This window comes from Convolutriloba macropyga, chromosome 13 (assembly GCF_964194025.1).
Source record: "Convolutriloba macropyga chromosome 13, txConMacr16.3, whole genome shotgun sequence".
In the NCBI taxonomy this organism is placed as follows: Eukaryota; Metazoa; Xenacoelomorpha; order Acoela; family Convolutidae; genus Convolutriloba; species Convolutriloba macropyga.
The window spans coordinates 36,181,970-36,205,915 of NC_134480.1; the positions used below are offsets into that span (position 1 = coordinate 36,181,970).

Below are 23,946 nucleotides of genomic sequence, written 5' to 3' on the forward strand. Positions count from 1 at the left end.
AAAGTATTTCAAGAAACTATAAACAAAAAATTCTGCTCTCCGGCCGCTGAGTTTCAGCCGGCGGCCGTGTCGAACAGATGAGTAATATATCATCTGATCGAAACCAGCAATGTGATGGAAACCATTATTGTTGTAATACTTCGAATAAATCTCAGCCATTGTTGGGACGAATTTTAACTTTATTAATCTCAAATGATTACGGCGCCCGTCTCACACAAATTTCTCATCAAGGAGTACTTTCGAAATATTTTTTTAAACGAGAAAGCTTTCGCACAAATTACAGAATTGGCCGATGAACACTTCACTCCACGTCATTTCCTAACTCTTAGCAGAACTCAATGAGCTCGAAAATTGAATGGAATGAAACATAATAACTAACGTCGCGCGAAATGCTCTCAAACTAGGAAGCTAGCGTTAGCTTAGCTGTGAGAAGGGATGAGAGCAGGGATAATATCAGTCGGATAACATCAGTTTAGCTTACCGCTTAAAATAACCGCTTACCGCTTAAGCCCAATTAACACTACAAAATCTGCTTCCTCATTAGACAAAGAGCTTATCCCACTCTTTCATCACCACTGTTAATAAATAAACGGTGGCGATAAAAGACTGTGATAGAATCGTAGTCTAATCATGACAAAAAGGTGACAAATTGATTACAACAATTGCATAACTCACATTAATGCTCTGATTAGACTAAGAGTCTCACACTTTTTATCGACATTGTTATTTAGGTAACAGAGGTGACAAAAGAGCGTGACAAGCTCGTAAGTCTCCTAATAACGAAGATTTCGTAGTTTTAGTTCGTCGTTGTCGTGTTATATCACCGATAAGATTTTATCGCAACAAAAATTATTTAAAGTTATGCAACTGTTATTATCTCGACGAGAGTGGAATAAAAACACTATCACACGGACGTTATCCAACTGTCAAAGTTATACAACTACTCCTCTTCGCCTCGTAGTTTGATAACTTCTCGATGGCAATAACAACCTTGTGGTAATATTCATTGGCGAATCATACCTAGAGCCTAGTGAGCCGTAAGGTTCTATGAGAACTTATCGCCCTTCGGGCTTTACCTATTTATGTCATTATTGAGGACGAAAATTCAAACGGCTAGACGAAAGAAACGGTCAGAAAAAAATTGATAGTACGACGTCATATTAAAAGACCAGCACGATAAATATAATTGCTGCAAACTTCGTTTGAGAGCAGCAAAACATTATAAACTTTGCATAAACGAAACCAACAAATTCCACTCTATCCTGACATCTACAGTTTTCTTTTAACACACTCGTATTATTTTTTACCTTTAAATTTCAAGCAAATTAATCCTTAAAAAATTCACTAATTCATTTAAAAATCCACTAAAAGATTTGCCGAAGTGACACAAAACTTTGTTTCCATCAAAATTGCTAATCTTAGGAAGTTCAAAAATCTCAGTCATGGCCAAACACAACAATAATGGAAGCAGCAATTCTCACATAAACTGATAACTGACGAATTATGGAGGTCAAAAAATAATGCATTATTAAAATAAAACAACAGTTCTTTAATAGTTAATAAGTTTGAAAACTTTGCAGTATTGAAAACAATTTAAGATAATTTCAGGAAAACCATTTAAGCAATATATCAACATAATCAAAAAATAATTGATCTCAAGATTTGAAATATCATGTGCTCAAAATTGGACTGTTTTTCCACAGGATTCGGAAAACGCATTGATCTGCTGCTCGTAAACAAATTTTTTGGAAGCGGAAACGTTGACAGGAATGTGTAACTAATTGTGACAAAGAAGTGGATTGCGACCAGATAACAAAAACTCCAATACATTTTATGGGAGCTCCTAGCAAAGAATACGAGCAACAATTACATTAAAAATGTAGGAAACAATTGAAAGTTACCTTTCAAAAAGATAATATCGCACTGTCCAAAATATCCATAATTCTATCCAGGATTCTATTCTGAGCTTAATTGAAGGGGCGTGGGGTGAGTAAGGCGGGAGGCGTTGAGTGCGGGGGGGGGGGGGCGTCGGAGAGAGGGATCGGGCGTTCTGGGTTACTGCGGAAATGAGGTGGAGGGGTGGGGAGCAGGGGAGGATTGAATTCTCTGTTAAATGCTTTCTATTTTAGCAATAAAAATGACTGCGTCTCCAGGCCTAAGCTGCGATTAAACACTAATTCAAGTAAAAATTTTCGGCAAAATGATTTAAGAAATTGATTTGAAAACCCGAAAAATAAGTCTTCGGATCTCCAGTTTTACAGCAGCTCAAGTCAAAAGCTTATAAATGCAAACAGGACTTAAATATAGCTCGCAGACAGCCAGAAAATAGCCGCAATAGCTTCGCAGATCTTCAATCTAAAAAAACAGTAAAAAAGACAGATCAAAAAAATTCGTCTTTCCATTGAAGGCTGATATGTTATATTTTGAATAAAAATCTGTACGTTTTTGCTGCCTCTATTAGCTGCTCTCCTCTAATAACCTTCATCCCGAGAGACCTGTTGTTAAATTAATAAATAGATCAGACAGCAATAAGTACAATTACATGCAAAACTGTAACAAAAAACAATTCAATCAGTTAATTAAAACATTCTTAGCAGCTCATGAGATCTGTGACTAGAGTTAAGATAACAAAGTAATTAGAGTTAAGATAACAAAGTGACGATAGAAATTAACAAAAATAAAAAAATCTACCAAAAAGAGGGAATAAGTCAAAGTTAAAGATCAATAGTTTTGAACTGAAAACGTTAAATCAATCAATTTGATGTCTATTGGAGACCTGTGAAACCTGTCCTTCGTCACTAAATGAAATCTTCTCAAAAAATCTAAGATTTTCGAAAACAAATAGTTTCAAAGACGTGAGACCCGCTAGCTACGGACACACACCATTAATTGGGTTCATTGATGTCTGCTTAGCAACCAACAGGAGCTGTCATTAATAATAATACGTGATACGACATGTAATATTTATAAAAAACGATTTTCATAAATATTTAAAAGAACTAATTTCAAACACTGAAAACAGAAGCGTGAAAAAAATTGCTCTGAACAATGGAAAATTTGTTTAACACGTATTTCTCACTCCATTTTAAATGCAGTTTGAACAAAAATTACGCCTCATACCTACTCATTATCTCCTCCTTTACTACTTCAGCGCAACTATAACCACTGTTATTTGACTTCTCATCGACGTGAAAAAACCAAAAAAGTGTGAAAAAACCAAAATCATAGCTGGCAGACTGCCAGAAAATAGCCGCAATAGCTTTGTAGATGTGCAGTCTAAAAAAAACAGCAAAAAAGACAGAACAAAAAAATCGTCTTTTCACTGAAGGCTGATATGTTATATTTTGAATAAAAATCTGTACAAGATTTTGCTGCCTCTATTAGCTGCTCTCCTCTAATAACCTTCATTCAGGGTGACACACACCCATTTGACCTTAACTTTTTGAATTAAAGTAAATAAAAGTCAATTTCAAGGTCAGGAAGTCATTTTTGTGAGTGAGGTAAATCAAGTGTGACCAAAAATTTAATCACGCAAATGAACAAAAATCTCGCTCCACTAAGAGCGAAAAATGACGTCACACACGCACTTCAGCTGAAATTGCATGAACGAACGAACAAAAAGCAGATTTGAAGTGGTTGTGACATCATATGGTTGTAACAAAAATCGCGACGACGAAATAAAAAACATAGCAGGACAAGTCCTGACGTACAATTCAAAGAAATTTCATTGACTACACAAAAAATTAGATCTAGAACGGACTAATAGTGATTTGGTAAAACCATTTTTAAAAAAATCAGATCAAAAAAAATTTTTTTTTTAAAAAAGAGAAAATAAATGTCAAAATGCCGCATGTGAACAAAAAACCAATAGCGATAAATTGAAACTTGGTTCAAACAAAAAACAAGGCTTCGATTGAACGATGAATGGATTGGGAAAGCCGTTTAGAAAAAAATCTAATCTAAAAAATAAAAAAACAGTTAAAAAGTGAAATTGCCGCATGTGAACAAAAAAGCATTAGCGAGAAAGCGAAAATTTGTTCAAACACCGTTTTCTCACTCTGCTTTAAATTTAGGGCCAAAAAATTTGACGCCGCATAAGCAATCGCTTTTTCGCTCCAATTCCTGTTTCGGCGTGACTACTCCAATTTGTCTTCAACAGATCTTAAAAAAAGACAGCGCCCCAATACAATTCGAATTCTTTGAATTGTAGAAAAACCAAGAGAAGGCGCTTTCGAAGAACCGATTCGAAAAAAAACCAGAAATGAATAATTGCAAAAAGTTAAACAAAATAAACCAGAAAATTGACATTTTAGTGTCAAATTGTTACTTAAAATACAATATAAGGCTCGCGAAAACACTCATTTTTCAAATCATTAGCAATAGACAGTTTTGCTACGATACTGAAAGGACCATTCGTTTACAAAGCCTATTAAGAAACAGCAACATAACAAATCTGGGGGAAAACGGCCGAAATTGGATAACTATATACACAATGTCAGAAACTACAAGTTCGAAAAGTCATCCAATAAAACATAAGCACTTAATGCCTTTCTCTTTTAGGTCAAAATACCACATGACATACCACATATCACATGGTCGAAAGAACTTCGAGTAAAAAATATAGCAGGAAACTCCTCAATTAAAATTCAAAGCATTTTCATTGACTAAAAAAACACTAGCCATAGAAAAGATCAGTATTTTAAATGGAACACCGTTTTTAAAAACCGATCAAAGCACATTCAAAATTTGCACGCAAACTGCCACGTACACAATGTACTTCCTGCAAGAAACAACAGCACAAGTCTTATATTACAGTTCAGATAATTTTCTTGATAAAAATTTTCTTGAGTCAAATTGCCGCATATGAAATAATTACTATTATAAAAACGATTTTTGTTAAAACTGTTTTTTTTTAGACTTTTAAATTCGATTCAACACATTCGGAGCTAAAAAAACCTCTCAATTTTTAGCTCCACGTCCCGCTTCCACTTGACCAAAATCACTACTCAAATTTGAATTCCAAACTCAAGAAAAAGTGTGAATAGATCTTAAAAATCCACAGCTGAAGAATTTCAGAAACAACGTCTTCGCCAAAAATTTGAGTTTTAAAAACTTTTTAAAAAAACTTAGCTTCAAATAACAACATTAGAGGTTCACATATACCACTATTAAGATTTAGAGTGAAAATGACACCAGTTTCGGCGCACTTTTCATTTGACTTTTAGTATTAAATTGCCGCCAATTGAGTTCAGCAGCTTGAAATTGTGATTGAGCGATAATTTTAGAGCACGCGAAACGCAAAAAGTCAAGGGCGTAAAAGTCACTCGAATAGTCAAACCCGCCAAGCAAAAATTTCGCATAAAAAAGAAACACACGTTTGCAATAACTGCAATGAACTTCGTTCAAGAGCAATTTAACTTCTTAATGGGTGAAAAGGCTTCAAATTAGCGTATAACAACACGAATAACCACAAGGATTCAAACCACTATAAAAAATTGAATATTATTACTTTAGCCTATAATATTCTTTAAGGTGAACTTAAAAAAATCTCATAACATCTCTTACCAAAACAAAACACCTAGCAAACAGCATTCTAGAAACGACTCAAAGAGCCGTCTCTGCCAAATAATCAACCCTTTTTAAGAACTTTACGTACTAAACCGACTCAGGAAAACAAAAAAAAACAGTAACGTCAAATAATGAAAAAACTAGCCCCGAAAATCAACTGAATTAAAAATTAGAAACTTTTAATGACTTCCTCAAAGAACACATGATATGTTTCATGAATTTCATTGACTTCTTTAAAATGCCAAACCAAGAATAGGCAGGACATAATATGCAGACAAAGTTCAAATTTCAAAAAATTGACAGCACAGTTTTAAAACTCTCCATTTTTGTCAGATTTCTCTATGAAAACACCGATTTATACCGTCGAAACAATAACCGATTGATACCTGAAAATTCCATCGAGCACCAACCTTTTATTAAACCCGCAACAAATGCAACGAAACAATACAATCGGCGGATTGTTTCCGTTTGAGCCCCCCTCCCCCCAGTACGTTATGCTCCCTCCAGTCACAGAGCCCATCTCATTACATGTTAAATCATAACGTAAAAATATGGCTCGTGCGTCTGGGGGTGCAAAAAATATGCACCCACTAAGCTGAGGGCACAAACGCAAAAGATCACAAACAGCATAATGTCGATTGATATTCAAAAAACAGCAAAATAGCTAAAAACTAACGTTTAGCATAGTGTAGCTTAGACAAATTTTTATGGGTGCAAACACTCCGACCTAAAACAGCTAGGATCCCGCGACCTCGTCTTTAATCCTCAACCGCTCTTATATTAGCAACTGACAATGAGGACAAATACCATCACTCAAAACTGAAGAAGTGAAGCGTGAAAAAGACACTTGAGAACTCGAAGAATGTTCTAGAACGCACGGTCAAGCAAAGATTTTGCATAAGACACGTTTACAATACCTGCCTCAAACTTCGTTCGAGAGCAATTTAACAGATAAAGAAAGGAACACGTCATTCAAATCAATACATCATGTATACAAATAAGGAAAACTCATCCACAGTCCAATATTTTTAACTGGACATCGCTGGCATACTGATCTATGCAAAACTAAATAAAAATCTTCAATTTTGCTCTTGAAGTTGATCAATTTAATTCAAGAAATTTTAAGATCAGGTTTCTTCAGTTTCACAATCCTCCGTTCAATTTTCACACATTTATCTCCTCTGCGACACTTGAGACGCAACAAAGAATGCTCCACCGTCATCAGCCAACGCTCTTCTCTCAGGCTCGTAGCAAAATCTTGACCTGCTCCAACACACTTAAATGCTTTCAGATGAATCACTGGACATAGTTTCAACTTCATCCGTAGCTCTGTTCGGTTTTTCCAAGGAATTTGAAGGCCACGCATTGGCAAAAGAAGCTTCTGGCTGTGGCTCTTTCTGAAACGAAAACCAGTACTATTAAACTTAATAGTTTGAGGTTTTGAATGTTCGAAAGAAAAGAAGTAGATTATCGACAATTTAAATCTTTCATGAGCTACCTACTTTTGACAACGCATAGTCTTCAAATCTGACGTTTCCTCTTTTATCGTCCACTGTATTCAACACTCGTTTTCGAGAAAAAAACACTTCTAATGGAAAAGAGAGACCCTCGAAAGACAAACTACTTAAACACAACAGCTTGTGCATGACGTATGGAGGCACATCTTTACATATTCTGCAAAAATTAGAAAATTTTTTGGTGTTAATATAAATTTTATCGAGCATAACTTGAAAACAACTGTCAGAATTTACAGCTACACCATACATCTTTTTCAATTGTTAACAGAAATTATCGAAAAAATAACAACTATACCATTTTCAGGTCTTTGCGAATTAAGCTTACCCGATTGCTTGACGCAGCTATGATCTCTGCTTGACTGTTAATGCCATTTACTTGATCTAAGCTAGTTGTGGGTACCGGTCCCTCTCTGACAGACAAAGGAACTGCTTCTGTAATTAACTCAGCTGGAATAGCAGATTCTGAGGTTATCTGAAGCTCGTTGAGTCGCCCGAGCCATCCTGCTCGCATTTCATTTTCCGTGGGATAAGGCCTAAATATTTCATCTAGTTCCAACAATTAACTATGCCCTTAGAGGTAAATGAACTCAGTATAAAATTAATTCTCTTATTATTTCAAAATTGCTGCTTCACATTCAACAGATTATTGATAACACCAACAATATAATACTACTAATTACTAGGCAAAAATTTTAGAACTGCAGTTTAGAATTTTTAAAATCAAAACAAATAGAAATTTTATAAGCCCAAATTTTATTATTAGTCGACGACTTTCTGTTCATTTACTATATTTTGTAGGGCAGCAATCAAATTCACCTTTCAAATCGAGAAAAATCGATCATAAAAAATCAACTTATTTCATTTATAAAATCGAAAGTACGATTCCGTTACACCGGCAACTGGCGACATCAATTTTGTTTTAAGGGTTCTGAAAAGAACAGTCAACCAATTATGCGCAATACTGCCTTAAAGAGAAAATCTCCCTTCAAAAGAGTGATTAAGAAACGGAAAATAATCTGATATGAAAATAACTTCACGAGAATTATGCAGTTCGCCACTATTAACGCTACTGTTTAGTGGTTCGGTTTATTATTCGTTAGTCGTTCATTCAAGAGAAGAATCAACAACTTCGTTTTTTTAAAAAAAGAATCCCTGCTTATTTTTAATATTGAACAATAACACATTAGAGGTCATTAATTGCAGATGCTACTTGTCATTGCTACGTGCCATGAAAAAAAAAAAACAAACGTTTACTATAAATTATATTGGAAACATCAAACTGATGTGAGTTTTTCCTTCGACTCAAAACTTCTAAATCGGTCTGTTTCGATTTAAATGGAGAACATTTACAGTAATGTGTATATGTATGATACAGCGCTTGATACAGAGAAGAAAAGAATAAAATATTCTAAAATCACAGTTTTAACGATATACCAGCGGCAGGAGAGAAGAATAACAAAATACTGTGATTTTAGTGTAATTTTGTTATTCTCCTCTCTTGCCGCTGAATCATACATATAAACATTACTATTTACTGCCACGTCTTAACCTCAAAGTAAACCGCATACAATTTTTATAATTGTTCTTGCACATATCTGTACTCTGTAGTTTTTTGTACTGAGGTATTATTGCTGGCGACGCGTCCGTAGCGAGAAACACTCTTCAAAAAGATAGACAAACTGACAATGTATTAGTTTGTCGATCAGATCTGCAACTTTTGCTAAGAATCTACCGTGTTTCACTGGATCTAATTAGCATAATGTGTTAGTTTAAACAAAACAAAATTTTGATGATTCATTGTTTTGATGAAAACAAAATTTTCATGAAACTAACAAAATTTTGATGATTCATTGTTTTGATGAAAACAAAATTTTAATGAAGTTAATTTCCCGGATGTTTATTTCCTTCATACAAAAGTAAAATATCCAAATATACTTATCTAGAAAAAAAGAACAAATATAAGTACAGAAAAAAATCGAATAATTTTAAGCGCTTTGGTGGCGCGAAAAGGAAACAAACCTAAAATGTCACACCGAGAACCCATTCAGTTTTACTGAAACTTTTCAACTGCAGCTCTTTTATTACTCTCCTGAAAAAAATCGATCGGCCAAAATTGACTTAAAAAAACAAGCAAGAGAACTAGAAGTTCCTCAACCCCCAAACAAATGTGAGGGTTCGAAAAACAAAAAAAATGTCAACATCTAAAAGCTGTTTCTGAAAATACTGTTTAGAGCACTCCAACTGTAAATCTAGCTTCTGTCACAAAAATCTCGACAACGTACAAATGACAAAACAGCTACAATTTGAAACCACAGTTACGACAAGACTCAAAACTCTTCAAACACAAACTATATTTTTGTTGTTGTCGAGGACCCCTAGCAAGCTGGAGGGATCTCTCTATACGGTCAATAGGCACCAAGAGTTCCAGCACATTTGGCAGTCGCAAACAAACAGCCAAGTGGACGAGTTGTCTTCGTTGTTTTTAGACATAATTGCCAAAAGAAAGCTGCTATTCGTTTCTGAATTACTAGTTGGAATATTTCAAGTTTGTATATAGATTGCTTGGTAAAGTGAAGGCATGGTAACGCGTAACTTACAATAGGCAGAATCGTCGATTTGTATAGACACATTTTAGCTTTATTGGTAGCCTTTGGAGAGGTGTTGCTTTCTATAAAGAATAGTTTTTTATCAATGTGTGTGTGCTCCAATCAGGATTCTCACTTACGTAGACGCCAAGTTCTATCAAGTACTCTGGTGGGCTGAGGGATTCATTATTCAAAACAAAAATTTCTGATCGAACCACGAAATGAGAAATGCGTTTTTCCCTTCGGCGAATAGCGTCATATTTCTCGAATTCCATTATTCAAAACTCTTTATTTCTAGGTTGATTAGGATTTTGTTATAGTTGTTATTATGAATTTGACATCGGCAAAAAATAAATGTACGAATTTTTGAATATCTCCGGCAGGTCGTTGGAGGAACGGAACAATACTGGTCCAAGTATTGAACTCTGTGGGACACTACTAGTCATACCTAATTTCATTATTCTGAGTAATCAAGGTGTACGTGATGTTTTCTGTTCTTAATGTAATGTGAGCAATTCAAGGACACGCTTATATTAACTTACTTCAGATCAACAGTTCAATGAGCAGTTCAGAAAGTTGACGAGACGGAGTAAGCATAGATCTAGTTTTTCCGTGGATCACACGCCTGCCTAATGAAAAAATTTAACAATTAAAAGAAAACAGAAACTACTAGCCAACAAGGACTGAATGAGACATAAGATAGAAATATCCAGAAACAACATAGCAGAATCCATAGACGTGGTTCAGAAGAGCTATCAAACACATCTTTGTCGGAATTCCCAAGCCATGAACAATTATTTGAGGAGTTTATGGACGGGACCTTCAGTTCCGCCTCAAATAAAATGGAACCCAGAAATATCTTACTGTGATGCTTAAAAAGCATCTTTAAATAAATGTTTCGCGGCTCAGTCTTCATCGTGCAATCCGTCTAAAATAAAAATTTCAATCAAAACATTGAAAAATTTCACCTTAACAAATGAATAAAATGTTTAAAATCTGGACTCATTAGACGTATCGATGTCGTGTGGGCCAGATATTAGGCCTGCAGTTGTTCACAGTGACAGTGCCCAGGATTCTTTTTAAAATCTGTCTTCGATTTAACAATAAACGCTAAGCGCCTTGGAATCTGTCTCATTACCAAGAAAATTGCAGCAATTAGCCAATTTTAAAAAGGCCGAAAGCAGATGTCCCTAATTATCGTCCCCTTACATTGTTATGCATTCTCTCAAAGTATTAGGAAAATTTTTTGTAGGGCTCAATTGTCAATTTTTTAAAATTATTCATAACAGATTAACGATACGGTTTTGGTGAAAGCAGACCAGTTATTCTTCAAATGATTGTCCCATTAGGAGACAACAGACTGCAATACGTGAAATATGGAAACCTAAAGTCAATGAATTCGCCGGCCACCCCGGGTTTACCTCAGGGTTGAATACTTGACCCCTACTTTCCTATTTTTATTAACAATCTACCCGGAACGGTTCTGAACTGCAAAGTCTTTTTGCCGACGATCTTAAACTACTGACTGATAGAAATTTTGGAACCTCAGAGGGAATCATACAAGATCTAGATTCAATTTTTTGTTGGAGTTACGAAAACAATATTAGTTTCAATTGATCGAAATGCCAGCCAGAAAATAAATATCAACATCAAGTCGAGACTAACTCCAATGTTGGCTCAATGGGCGCCGGAAAAAACAACAAATGTGGATCTTGGAATCACTATGACGACCTCACCTGAAACGAACATGTAGAATTTCGAACTAGTAAAGCGAACAAGTTTTTTCACCAAATTACAAGAAACATATTCCAATCCTAACATATGGATCGAACTGTTATGCACAAGAGATCTATGGACAAGAGACATTGTATATGCACAAGAGACATTGTATATGCCTTTGAAGTCTGAAATGCGACTGTTCGAGAAAAAATTCAAGAAAAAGCTACGAAGCGGATCCTAGAAAACCTTAATTACTGCCGACCATTAGGATCCTTGAATTTATTAACTCTCAACTAATACATTGTGCTAACAGATCTTCTTCTGCTATCAAAATTAGTAAAAAAAAATGTTATGCGTTCAATATCAGCGCTGTGACTGGAGGGCGAATCCTACCCAGAAGTGAATATTCTGTGACTCAGTGATATTGATTTTTTTTAATTGAAACATGTAAATTAATCGAAATATAACCCTAAGGTTGAGTTATATTAAATAAAAGGCACACCTCCTCGGATCTCCTTGTTCCCAGTTCAGCGGTGCCGCTACTGAATGATCGATGCTAATGTAATGAGCATATCTGACCAATTCGTCTAGTTCAAGACCTTCCGAATTCTTACATCTCTTCAGTTTATTTTGCGCTTGAAACAGCACTTCTTCCAAATTGCGCTCTGCTTCTTTCATTTGACGAAATGCAATCAGAAGCTGCTCTGACGAAAAGGTGTTCTCCATGCCACTATCTGCATTTTCCATAACTTCATCAAAAAGTGAAGAGAAAATCGCTTTCGGTAAATTCGTATTTCTACATGCAGCATAGCTGCACATTGAAGCAACTTTTTGCTAATCATATGTCGGCGATTTTTCGATTGTCGGTAGAGTTTTACCAGAAGTCCCGAAATTAGCACTGATTGCTTTTAAAATATGCAACTATGTGATTGTTCGATAAGGAAACATTAGCAAACATTATGGTATCAACGAAAATATACGACATTCATTTTTTAAAGAGAGCAATTCAATTTTGCTCTTCTTCAAGCTAACAAATTATACGCGATGGAACTTACTTTTTAATTATTGAAAAAAATAATTTAAGAAATGCCCTCCCCAACACAGTGAATATTGGCTGACCCGAGGCCCTCCCAGCACTACGCCTTCATAACGCATTTCGTAGCAAATCTATCCATAAAAGGTCAGCATTATTTTGCACAAATAATCTAACAAATTTGCACAAAAACCATTTCATAGTAATTAGGAGCAGTTTAACTCAAGCAAAACATTCGTTATACAATATTGTGTACATATCGATGGTCAGCTGGAGTGAAACAATTTTTCGCCCCAAAGCTGTTCGTTTTCTTTGCAATTTGGATTTGAGAAAAACATTACTCCTTTGTGGAGATGTTGAAAAAAAATCTTGGACCCTTTAATACATCGAAGTTGTCGACATTTGATAAAAAGCTAGATCCATCCCAAAATTGTTTGAAATTCTTTCTCATAAATGCGCGTAGCTTACAGAATAGGAATAAAGACCTTTATATTTGCTACTAGATTCGAAAACTATACTTTTAGTAACCGAAAAATGGATTTCCGAGCAGCAGGACACTAACTTCAATATTAGTAAGGAACATCTTTTCTTAAAATAAGCTCGATCAAAAAACAAACTGGAGTCCAGCGAGGTGGGGGTGTTGGAGTTTGGATCCCCAGACACTTCAATGTTAACAGTAAAAACGAATTTGAGATAGCTAAGGTAATTTTTTTTTGAATCAATGTGCCTCTAAGTTAATGAACCTCTGAAAGATAAATGTTTGGTGAATATTTCGTACAATCGTCCTTTCGATTTTTTCTGGAACGAGTTGAGTGCTGAAGTATCTAATGCATATTCCTTAACAGACAATCTTCCTGAATTTGGTGACTGAAACATTAGGGAGGAACGAAGATAGATATATTTTTAAGAAGAAACATGAAGTTTTTCTCGGGGGAGAAATTTAACAGGGACTTGCCTTTTGCGTACTGGCGACCTATGTTTCAACAGGAAAATTGTGATGAAATGTTTAAAAAATGAAATTAAAATTTTTCAAAGTATATTTGATCAACATGCATCTACACAGATCTGTGCTTCTTCAATAAAACAAAACAAAAAAAGAACTAAAAAAAATTAATAGGAGAAAAATATCATGTGTACAATCAACACAAATTTTCTCAAAACTACAATTTTTGACGAGTTCAAAAAATGCCCTAACCTAGTGAACCGAAAGTGAACCCTGTATTTGTGGACATCACAATTAATGTTGAGTTTTTTAAGCGATATGAAACATCGAAGCAGAAATGGAAATTCACCAACAAAAAAATAGGAAACCACACACAAGGTGTCTAAAATTGAAACAGACGGAGCCAAGACCGTTGACAAAAAAGCAATCTGCAATGCAGTTAATAAATCTTTTGCGGAAATGGGCAAATGTTCTGATGATTTCGTTCCTCTCAAAATGCATAAGTTGAACCACTGTTCTGAAAAATTCAATTTTAGAGTATTGACTTCAAAAGAAATCTACAAAGCCGTTGACAGTTTAGAAAACATTAAATCACCGGGTCAAGGATTTGTCCATGCGTGAGCTTTCAACGCGGCAAAATACGCAATTAGTACTCATCTGCAGTTTATTGTTAATTAATGTATTCAAAACAGTGTCGAAAAGCATTGTCAAAGCTTCATGACAAAAAATGGGCGCGAAGGCGCTATGTAAGCGGAACCTGTAGAGTGGACTTCAGCTACAGGATAAAAACTTATTGGACATGTGGTAATTAATGCAAAAATTTACATCGAAAAATTTGGGGAAATTTGCTGCAAAGAAACTTATTAAATTTTAAGGATCCCCTACGTTTCTCGAGAACTGTTTTCATCAAAGTTCCATATATTGAAGACGACTTAGCAAACTACTTCTTTGAAAATCAAGGTGAGTAAACATGTCAAACGATCAAACTTTTTAATAAGGAGGACCCTGTAAAAATTTTTGGTAACAACAAGACCACTTTTATGAGCGGAAAAATTTTACACAAAATTGAATATGAAGATTTTGCATTAGAAATCTTAGAGGAAAAAACAATTAGTTTGTGTGGACAGCAGGTGAAAACAACAGGAGTTTCAGCTGTTTTTACTCTGAGGAAAGTTCAGAATTGAAAACTGGTAATCTTCAAATAACCATGGGAATATTTCTTTCAAGCGTTCTTGACCCCTTTAATATCGATCTTCTCAAAGAAAGAGAAAATATTTTAAGGAAAATTAGAACGCTCCAATGCAAGATTCAACGACTAAAAGTTCAAACTACGATTGAAATACCAAAAAACATTGTTAGTCAATGAGCAACGCTCTTCGAGAAAAGAATTAACGTCGAAAGAGCAGGATCTGTATTACATGTTCATAAATATGCAAAGAGAGGTAGCAGCAATAACTAAACTTCTTTTTCGCACAGAAGAAGTACTTATGTTGGTAAACGGTCAGAATTTTTCGCTATTAGATATATGGTCCTTTTTACAAAAGTTTTGTATCATAATTATACAATCATTGTATGCAACCCACTGTACACAAATGTTGTCAATTTAGAAGACGGCAGTTTTCAACAATATAGAGAAACGCTGAAGAAATTCAATCGTGAGGTATATCAGCGGTCGATCAATAGTAACTTAAATGTAAGTGATGAAAACCTGCATCGCAGCCTTTTCTCCGCATCAGAAGTAAAACAGAGTCAAATTGCTCGAACAATTTGCCATAATAGTAAAGGAATTATCAGTCGGGAAGTATTCCAAGTTTCGAATGGAAAAAACAGTCATGAAAATTTTATTCACTGGAACGATCAGTTCCAAAAACAATTTTTTCTAACAAATGAAATAAAATTTTTCCGGAATATAAGAACCGAAAGCATATACATTTGGTTAAAACGAAGGACATTGCTGTGTCAGTCTTAACAGTCTACCTCATTTTTCAAATTGTGAAAAATTTTCCTATATTGTTCCACTATTTAGGATTAGTTATTAATGGAGCGTCTTGGCAACAATTACTGCAAAATCTTGACCCCATAACGGGAACACGTATGTACAATCAATTACTCAAATTAATAAATGAGCGCCGAGAACGAAAGAAAATGATTGAAGAAAAAGAGTCCCTAAATGAGTCAGTTGTAAAAAAAAGAAAAAAAGGCAGGAACGTCTCGAGTTCGAGACCAAAAAAAGTTGTTTTGAGTTCAAGACCAAAAAAAAAGAAAGGGCAACTTCTCGAGTTCGAGACCAAAAAAAATTGTCTTGAGTTCAAGACCAAAAAAAACGGGAACGTCTCGAGTTCGAGACAAAAAAAAATTTCTTGAGCTCAAGACCAAAAAAACGGGAACGTCTTGAGTTTGAGACCAAAGAAAGAAAGAAAAAAAGGAAAAATCTTGAGTTCAAGAACAAAAAAAAGGAAAAATCTCGAGTTTGAGACCAAAAAAAAACTCGGGAACGTCTCAGTATCTAGACTAAAAAAAAAGAAAGAAAAAAGGAAAAATCTTGAGTTCAAGATTGAAAATATTGAGAAGCTTTAGAAGCAAAAAGTGTTTCTATCCAATATAGCGGGTAAAGAGATTCCACAGATTGGTGAATATGTGTACTACATGCCAGAATTGTGGAAATTTATTTCCGAGATTTTTTCAAAGGGATTATTTCAACGGGAGTGTATTGAGTCAAATCTTGTCTGTCGCGGACACGGAAAGTATCTACGCTAGAACATCTGGCACCAGCCAATATTTGGTCGCGTGCTCTGCAGACTGAAGTGGAACTTCAAAATCAGTGGTCACATATAGAGAAGTTGAAGAGTACTAACCCTTCACTTCAAAAGGACCTCGTTGAGCTTCGACAGGAACTGGAAAACTATTGCAACGAGACCAAAGTGCTACAAAAGAAGTTTTGGGCAAATGGAGCGCCGAGTGTGAGGCGTTACGAGGTAACTTAAAGGCAGCAGCAGCCAGAAATGCTGAACAGAAGCAATCCAACGAGGTATTGAAGCAGGAGTTGGCCGACTTGGAAGTCAAGGTTGCTAAGAAGGGCAAGACCATAGAAAATATAGAGAAAACGAATGACCAATTGATGTCAGAGCTTGAGCAGCTGGAACACTACAATCAGTATTTGGACAACGAATGCCGAAAAAAAGATTCTCTTATTGATGGACAAAGAGTACTCTTAGGAATGAAAAAGCCAAAACAAAGGCCACGGAGAAATTTTTATTGGATATTTGGAGCAAAAACATTATGAACTGGCCTGCAAGGCTATACCAGATTTTGTTGTTAAAAATTTCTGCTTCAAACGATCAGATCAGCAAACACTACCACAAAATGAGCCTGTTGACGCACCCTGGTGCTGGTGGAGACAAAGAACTCTTCAAGACCATTAATCGGGCATATCAAATTCTGACAAATGATGCGGCACGGGAAGCGTACAATATATTTGGATTTGACGAGGCAGAAAAAGTTATGAACAACCAAAACTGATAATTAATATTTCCATATGATTCTACAAATTTATTGTATAGTAAGACGTTCACATAACAAGATCTTTGAATGAGAATAGTGTTTAATTCTGAGTGAGTTGTGCTATCTATTCTTGTTAGGAGGGGGGCAGTGTGAATGGCACACATATATAAAAAAGATGTACTAAAAACCTAGGATTTTTTTCAAGGTGAAAGATTTAGTTTAAAGTTTAATTTATTACCTGATTCATGGCTGACACAAGGTTGATAGGTGTCAGAAAGGAAAATAGACCTGTGATTAGACAAAGCTCGGGCTTCGAGCGAAATCAACATAACTGAGATATCTTTGTTGACTTAGTTAATTTACCACGGTGAGAGAACCGATATTGGGTACCGACCAAAGCGAGGAAAAAATTCATTCATTGAACACCCAAATTCCATCAGTGCTAACCACTCTTTTAAATTTAGTCTAATTAAACCAATTTTTCATCAACATAAACTACTTAACAATCTAACATAACTTTGCATTTTAACAAGTACCACGCTCAATTAGCCAAGACATAGAGTATTGCGCACGGGCGGCTACTAAATTTCCAACTGTTCTATATGTCATATATATCAGACCAATTTACAAATAAAAGGGGGCAACAACACGACTAAATTTGCTAAGCTTTTTGAAAAACTTCTCCTTGATGCGGCACGGGAAGCGTACAATGTATTTGGACTTGACGAGGCAGAAAAAGTTATGAACAACCAAAACTGATAATTAATATTTCCATATGAATCTACAAATTTATTGTATTGTAAGACGTTCACATAACAAGATCTTTGAATCAAAATAGTGTTTAATTTTGAGTGAGTTGTGCTATCTATTCATGTTAGGAGGGGAGCAGTGTGAATGGCACACATATATGAAAAAGATGTACTAAAAACCTAGGATTTTTTTCAAGGTGAAAGATTTAGTTTAAAGTTTAATTTATTACCTGATTCATGGCTGACACAAGGTTGATAGCTGTCAGAAAGGAAAATAGACCTGTGATTAGACAAAGCTCGGGCTTCGAGCGAAATCAACATGACTGAGATATCTTTGTTGACTTAGTTAATTTACCACGGTGAGAGAACCGATATTGGGTACAGACCAAAGCGAGGAAAAAATTCATTCATTGAACACCCAACTTCCATCAGTGCTAACCACTCTTTTAAATTTAGTCTAATTAAACCAATTTTTCATCAATATAAACTATTTAACAATCTAACATAACTTTGCATTTTAACAAGTACCACGCTCAATTAGCCAAAGTCATAGAGTAATGCGCACGGGCGGCTACTAAATTTCCAACTGTTCTATATGTCATATATATTACAGCAATTTACAAAAAAATGGGTCAACAACACGACTAAATTTGCTAAGTTTTTTGAAAAACTTCTCCTTTTCAAAATTATGGATCACATTAATAAAACAATCTGTTGAATAAAGAGCAATTTGAATTCCAAAACAAAAAATCTTCAACAGATGCAGTATTGTTTTTCGCTGAGACAGTAGTAATAGAAACAATGAAAAAGGGAAAAACACTGCTGCAATTTTCTTAGTTCTTGCAAAAGCATTCAATTCAATTTCACACAAAACATTTCTTGAAAAAGCAGAGTGCTTCAAATTCTCTGAGCCTGCAGTTAATTATTGAAATTTTTTCTCGAAGAAAGATCACAATGCTTCAAAATAGGCACCGAGGTGTCAGAACATAATTTCGTTAATCATGGAACATCGCAAGGCACAGAATTAAAACCCCTAATTTTTCATTTATACGTTAACAATTTTTTTTAAAAAAATCAAAGGTGATTTTGAGCTTGTTCAATTTGCAGACGATACAAGAAAAACAATTGCAACAAAAATTGAAAATATTTTATTGAAGACAGACAGTTACTTAAAGAAAATCAACTCTATTTGAATGCTGATAAACAGAACTACTTTATGTTTCTACTAGGGACGAATTAGAAACAAAAGTTATTTTTAACGGAAATTTAATAAAATCTGCTGAGAGTTGTCCTTATTTAGGCATACACCTTGACTCAAAATTACCTTTTGAAGGAAATCTAAATGTAGTTTTGAAAAAGTAACAAATATTGTCAGCAAAAACATACAACGTATAAATTGACAGATTAGTTGGGGCATAAAAGTGTATTATACGCGTCGTAAATCCAATCATTGTCGTAATATCTTTCTCAAAGTGCATGTCCTACCAGCTGAATTAATTATTTCAAAGTTTATCATAGTGAAACTTCGCACAGACTTGGATCAGAGGATAGTCTCAGAAACATTTAAAAAATGTGCAAACCACCTACAGTCAAAAAAGAACAAACAGACAAAACAGCTGATAATAAGAACGCAAAATTATACTAACCAGAGTAAAAAACCTTTCATTTTGAAGCGCATATAAAAATGGAATAAATTACCCTTCAACGAAAGAGCGACAGAGCAAAATTTTTTTCAAGAGAACCTTAACAGAGTACTTGCAACGTCAGCATGAACATTTTCCATTAGATAGACATATAGGATCATTCGTGTCTTATTTTTATATGTAGTGGAACGAACAGCTTAATGGGTAACATCAATTAATACCCAGAAGATTCATGTACAATTTTGATTATTTCAATAAATGTTCCTGATTATTCTGAGGGCATATAAACTTTAACTTTTCGGTTATTTGATTAATTTACCTGTTTAAAAAAACATTGTCTTAATTCCTTGAAAAAAAAACAAAACTAAAAGCGATTATAGTTGAGTCAAACTAACAGCCTCCCTCCTTCAGAAACAGCGCTCCAGTTGAAGCATCAACGCGCCGCCTAACTGTTCTAGAGCCTCGAATGCAGAAGACTGAGCTCCTTAAGAGCGCGAAGCTGATTTTTGTCCTTAGGTATGACATGTCAGCGTAGTACAAAGCTTTGATGTCCATTCTTTCAGTGCTTTTGAAGCTCATGGGCCAGCTCCCCCAGTGCACGCAAAGACAAGCGAACCAAACGTTGCTTTCTCAAAGTAAATTGTTCTTGGCTCATAATTAGCGTCTTTCCCATTATAGCCCTCTACTTTAGTGGACAGATAACCTATAGGCCCCCAATCATGGTAGTTACACCATAATGGGAAGGTGAAGGCTATAATTTCATGGGAGGCTATAATGGGAAAGACCACATTTTTGTTCCTTTTTTCATGGATTCCTAATATCTGAAGGCTTCGCAACTGCCTTCCAAAGCGGGTTAAAAATTTTTAAATCTAGGTAAGTTTTAATTAACCTGCATTCCCAAATTCGTTGGCGTTTTCATCATTGACAGTATTTTTGACCGTGACAAAAAATATAAAATCTAATATAAGACTAAAGCTTAGGTGATACAATTTTAGAGTGACTACTTCAGTTGATTTGAATATTTGAATGTCAGGGTAGCCGTGGGTGCACTTTTGTAATGTTGATTGTTGGAGATAGTTCATTACATCATTCTCTGGAGAAGTAAGATAACATTCGAAGACGACTCAAAGGGAAGGTCATCTTAAAATCAAGAAACAATATACATCCAAACGCTAAAGATAAGTACAAGATAGTTCAAAATCGATTGCGATACGCTGAAAAAAACATCAAAATTGTATTATGACACGAGTTCATCTATAACTTTGTAACCAGATCGAAAAGCGATAATAGATAACCCATCAACGGTGATCATTTAAAAGTTCAAGTCGAACGTCTTTGTCAAAAAAATTATATACATATGTTTTGAATTGTTTATTGTCTCAGTGAAGGCGCTCCTGACGTCTATAACAAATTGAAAGAAACTGAGATACCAGTGTTTCATTTGTCAAGAATCTCTTATCTCTCCGAAAACAAAAGGATATGAAAGTGTTCAGAAAGTACAGCAAGCTTCACTTGTATCCATTTCTCGAATTGAAAACGATCTTCACACTTGCACGAAAAAGAGGTGATTTGAAGCGAATTTGCAAATAAGAAGAATAGCAAGCCCAAAAAACAAAGAAAGAAAAATTCAGCTATCAAATAAACAGCTTTGAGGTAAGTTTTGTGAAGTTCCCAATGATTAGGTTTCTTGGTTCGGAACAGAAATTTTAACCTCAAGTCCCAGTCATTAAGTTTATTTTTTCGTTAAAAAACCTCGCGATTAAATTTCTTGGTTTTGCTCAGAAAATAGCATAACACGAAATGAGGAAAAATTGTAGAATTTGCAAGAAGGTTGTTAACGCACACGCAGAAGGTTATACTTGTGTGGCATATAATTTCAACATGCATCTGACTCTTGAATGTACAGTTCTTTCGCCAGCTGCAATTACTGGCATTAGAGAGCTTGGTATGAATGTCATGCCACTTTGTAATAAATGCGTTGAGCAAAATGAAAGGGACAACTTTGTCTGTTATCAAACCCTGGCAAAAGTTGCTGACAAAAATTGACAGCATGGATGTTGATGAAAAGCTGAACAACATGGAAAAGCGACTAACGGACTTAGTGATTGAGATAAGTTACAATGCTACAAAAACCACGTGTAACAAAGTTTAAAAAAACATATGCTGCTGTTTTTGCTGTTGAAACTACTACAGTAAATCTTAAAACAGATAAAATTGATGAAAACCGGAAAAGTCACGATATCAATAAAAGTATAAGAATCGAAGGTATACCTGAGGATCCTAATAAAACAAAAAAGGAAAATGTTTTCCCAAAAAACTATGAAGTAAACAATCTGCTCAGTCCAATAGGTGTGAATGCACATGTCATAGAAATACAAAGACTTGGAAATTTTTGAAATGATAGAAAAAGGCAGAGAGCCGTATTCTTAACCTTGGCAGACGAAAACAAAACAACAATCACTTTTGCTAAAAGTCGAGAATTCAGAAATAATTTGGTCGAAAGAGACGTTTACATCCTGCCAGCGTTGACAAAGGAGGACGCACTGAAAGAAAATCAAACTTTAAAAAATGAATGGAGCTGCTTAACGGTGTACCTAAAGAGAAATAGAGAATTTGGTATCTAGAACTTTATAATCAAGTTGCTACTGGATATACAGAATGCGCCTGTTCACTGACTAGACTTACTCCATATCCTCCAATTAACTAAAAGAAGCTTAGTAAAAATCGAAAGAAGATCAAAATTTATAAATGCAGTAATTAACTCAGATAATAATATTCTATGTCTTTGCGATACCTAGTTGAACGATAAAATCAATGACTCCGAACTTTTTCCTAACGATTACAATTTTTATAGAAGTGATTGAAGATGAAAATGCGCTTGGAGTTATACCTAATTGCTGTGAAAGAAACTCTGATATCGGAGCAAATGAATTGCACTCCAATCAACTCATGTTTAGCGTGTTAAATTAATCTTAATGATACTGAAGTATTTCTACAATCCGCACATATCAATCTCATATCGATACACGATGGAGGATTTCTAATTGCTCCTGAGAAACATTTCTAAAAACAAAGCAAATGTCATCTGTGGAGACCTTATATTCCCAGAAGCAAGCTGAAGACCCTGTATAGTCTCCAGGAAAACGAAGACCAAGCCATCAAAATGTTCGAAGGTGAAAAGTTTTGCCAAATTATCGATTTTCCGACACGTGGAAAAAACATCTTGGATACTGCTTTCTATCAAAACTGTCATCTATCCGCTGAATTATAAACATCTTTCCAATTCTATCTATAATCTAACTAACCTTGTAGACATTCGTCTTACCTTAGAAAGCGCAGTTACTGAAACAAAACCACTAAAACAGAACTTTAAAAGTTTTGCAAAGGCTGACAATGACGCTATAAACAAACATCTTATTGAACAACCATTCCAGTCAGTTTGTTACACTAACATCAACAAAATGAGCGAACAATTCACAACGTATCTTGACGAAATGTTCAATTTATATGTCTCAAAAAGAACAAGGCACAGACAATCACTGTCACTTTGGATTTCCTGTGGTATTTCAAATATGATTAAAAAGATAAAGACACAAAAACTTTTATTGGAGAATATATCAACATCATACAAAAAAGAGTTGGTATTCAAACTGGAAAATCAAGTCACTTAATCAGCTGAAGAAGTTAGAGTTGTGTACCAAGAAAAATTACAAGGATCAAGAAAAACAGTCCGAATTTTTAAACATCTGAAAAGCCTAAACATATCTGCCTGCCTGCCCAAAGTCTTGGTGAATGATACCAAGCCAAGTATGCTTCAATGTGAATAGGTAAAACTGTTGAATGATATATTTCACTCTGTGTTCTCCCAAAAGCTAATTTCAGTTTGAAATATTTCAAAAAACGGAAACCTTCTCATACAAATTTTGACATCTCAAAGAATACAATATGATATAATGGATGGTATTGATGCCACAAAATTCAGAGGCCCGATCGGTATACCTTCGGGTTTTAATGTAAAGATTAGCAAGATTCTCGTTAACAGCATGCATTCAGTCATTCGGAATATAAAGAAGCTGCACAAGTACCTAGAGAAAAGCTGGAACTTTGCTGCCAAAACTCCAATTTTATTAAAAGTAGACGAAAGAAAAACTACCGGCCTGTCTCATTAATGGACATTTATAGCAACAGTCTGGAAAAATGCATAAACATTGAATTGCACAACCATTTTCGAAAGTTCCTAACTAAGAATCAACATAGTGTTGCCAGCAGAAGATCTGTGCAAACAAACAGGCTGCTGTTTCTCAGAAGAATATATAAAGCTCTTGATTACTACCCTCACTCAGAGATTACTGCGTTCTATACTGACCCTTCAAAAACTTTTGACAATATACCGCGTTGTGAATTAATCCAAAAAATGATTGACCTTTCTCGATATAACAAGCAGGGCACCCCAGGGGCCACTCCTAAGCCCATAATACTACCATAATAATCTGTATATTCATTAACGATCATCCAGAATTCTTGATGTTTTCTGAGCCCTTTATCTTCGCTGATGATCTTAATTTCTTGGCTGTGCAAAGAAACTACTTGGAAGTTCAAGATTATCTACATGGGATTGAGAACTAGGTAATCCAAAATAAAATGGAGCTGGCAAAAGACAAGAGTGCATGTCTGAAATTCAGAGGTAG

General features: G+C 35.0%; 2 protein-coding genes across 4 annotated transcripts in view; one reads left to right on the forward strand and one right to left on the reverse strand.

Annotated features, from left to right (window-relative positions):
- Positions 1–6,634: 6,634 nt before the first annotated feature.
- On the reverse strand, positions 6,635–12,829 carry LOC142352120 (mediator of RNA polymerase II transcription subunit 4-like). Its single transcript, XM_075404492.1, has 3 exons — positions 11,892–12,829; positions 7,411–7,618; positions 6,635–6,965 (listed from the first exon to the last, which is right to left on the reverse strand). The coding sequence occupies exons 1-3, from the start codon at positions 12,206–12,208 to the stop codon at positions 6,846–6,848; spliced, it is 645 nt and encodes a 214-aa protein (XP_075260607.1). The 5' UTR covers positions 12,209–12,829; the 3' UTR covers positions 6,635–6,845.
- A 1,392-nt stretch (positions 12,830–14,221) lies between these two features.
- The window catches only part of LOC142352094 (uncharacterized), a 103,368-nt gene continuing 93,643 nt past the window's right edge, over positions 14,222–23,946 (forward strand). For all 3 annotated transcript variants that reach the window (XM_075404462.1, XM_075404463.1, XM_075404464.1), the window contains exon 1: positions 14,222–14,234. The gene's annotated coding sequence lies outside the window, so the exon portion shown is untranslated. The remainder of the gene's footprint in view (positions 14,235–23,946) is intronic.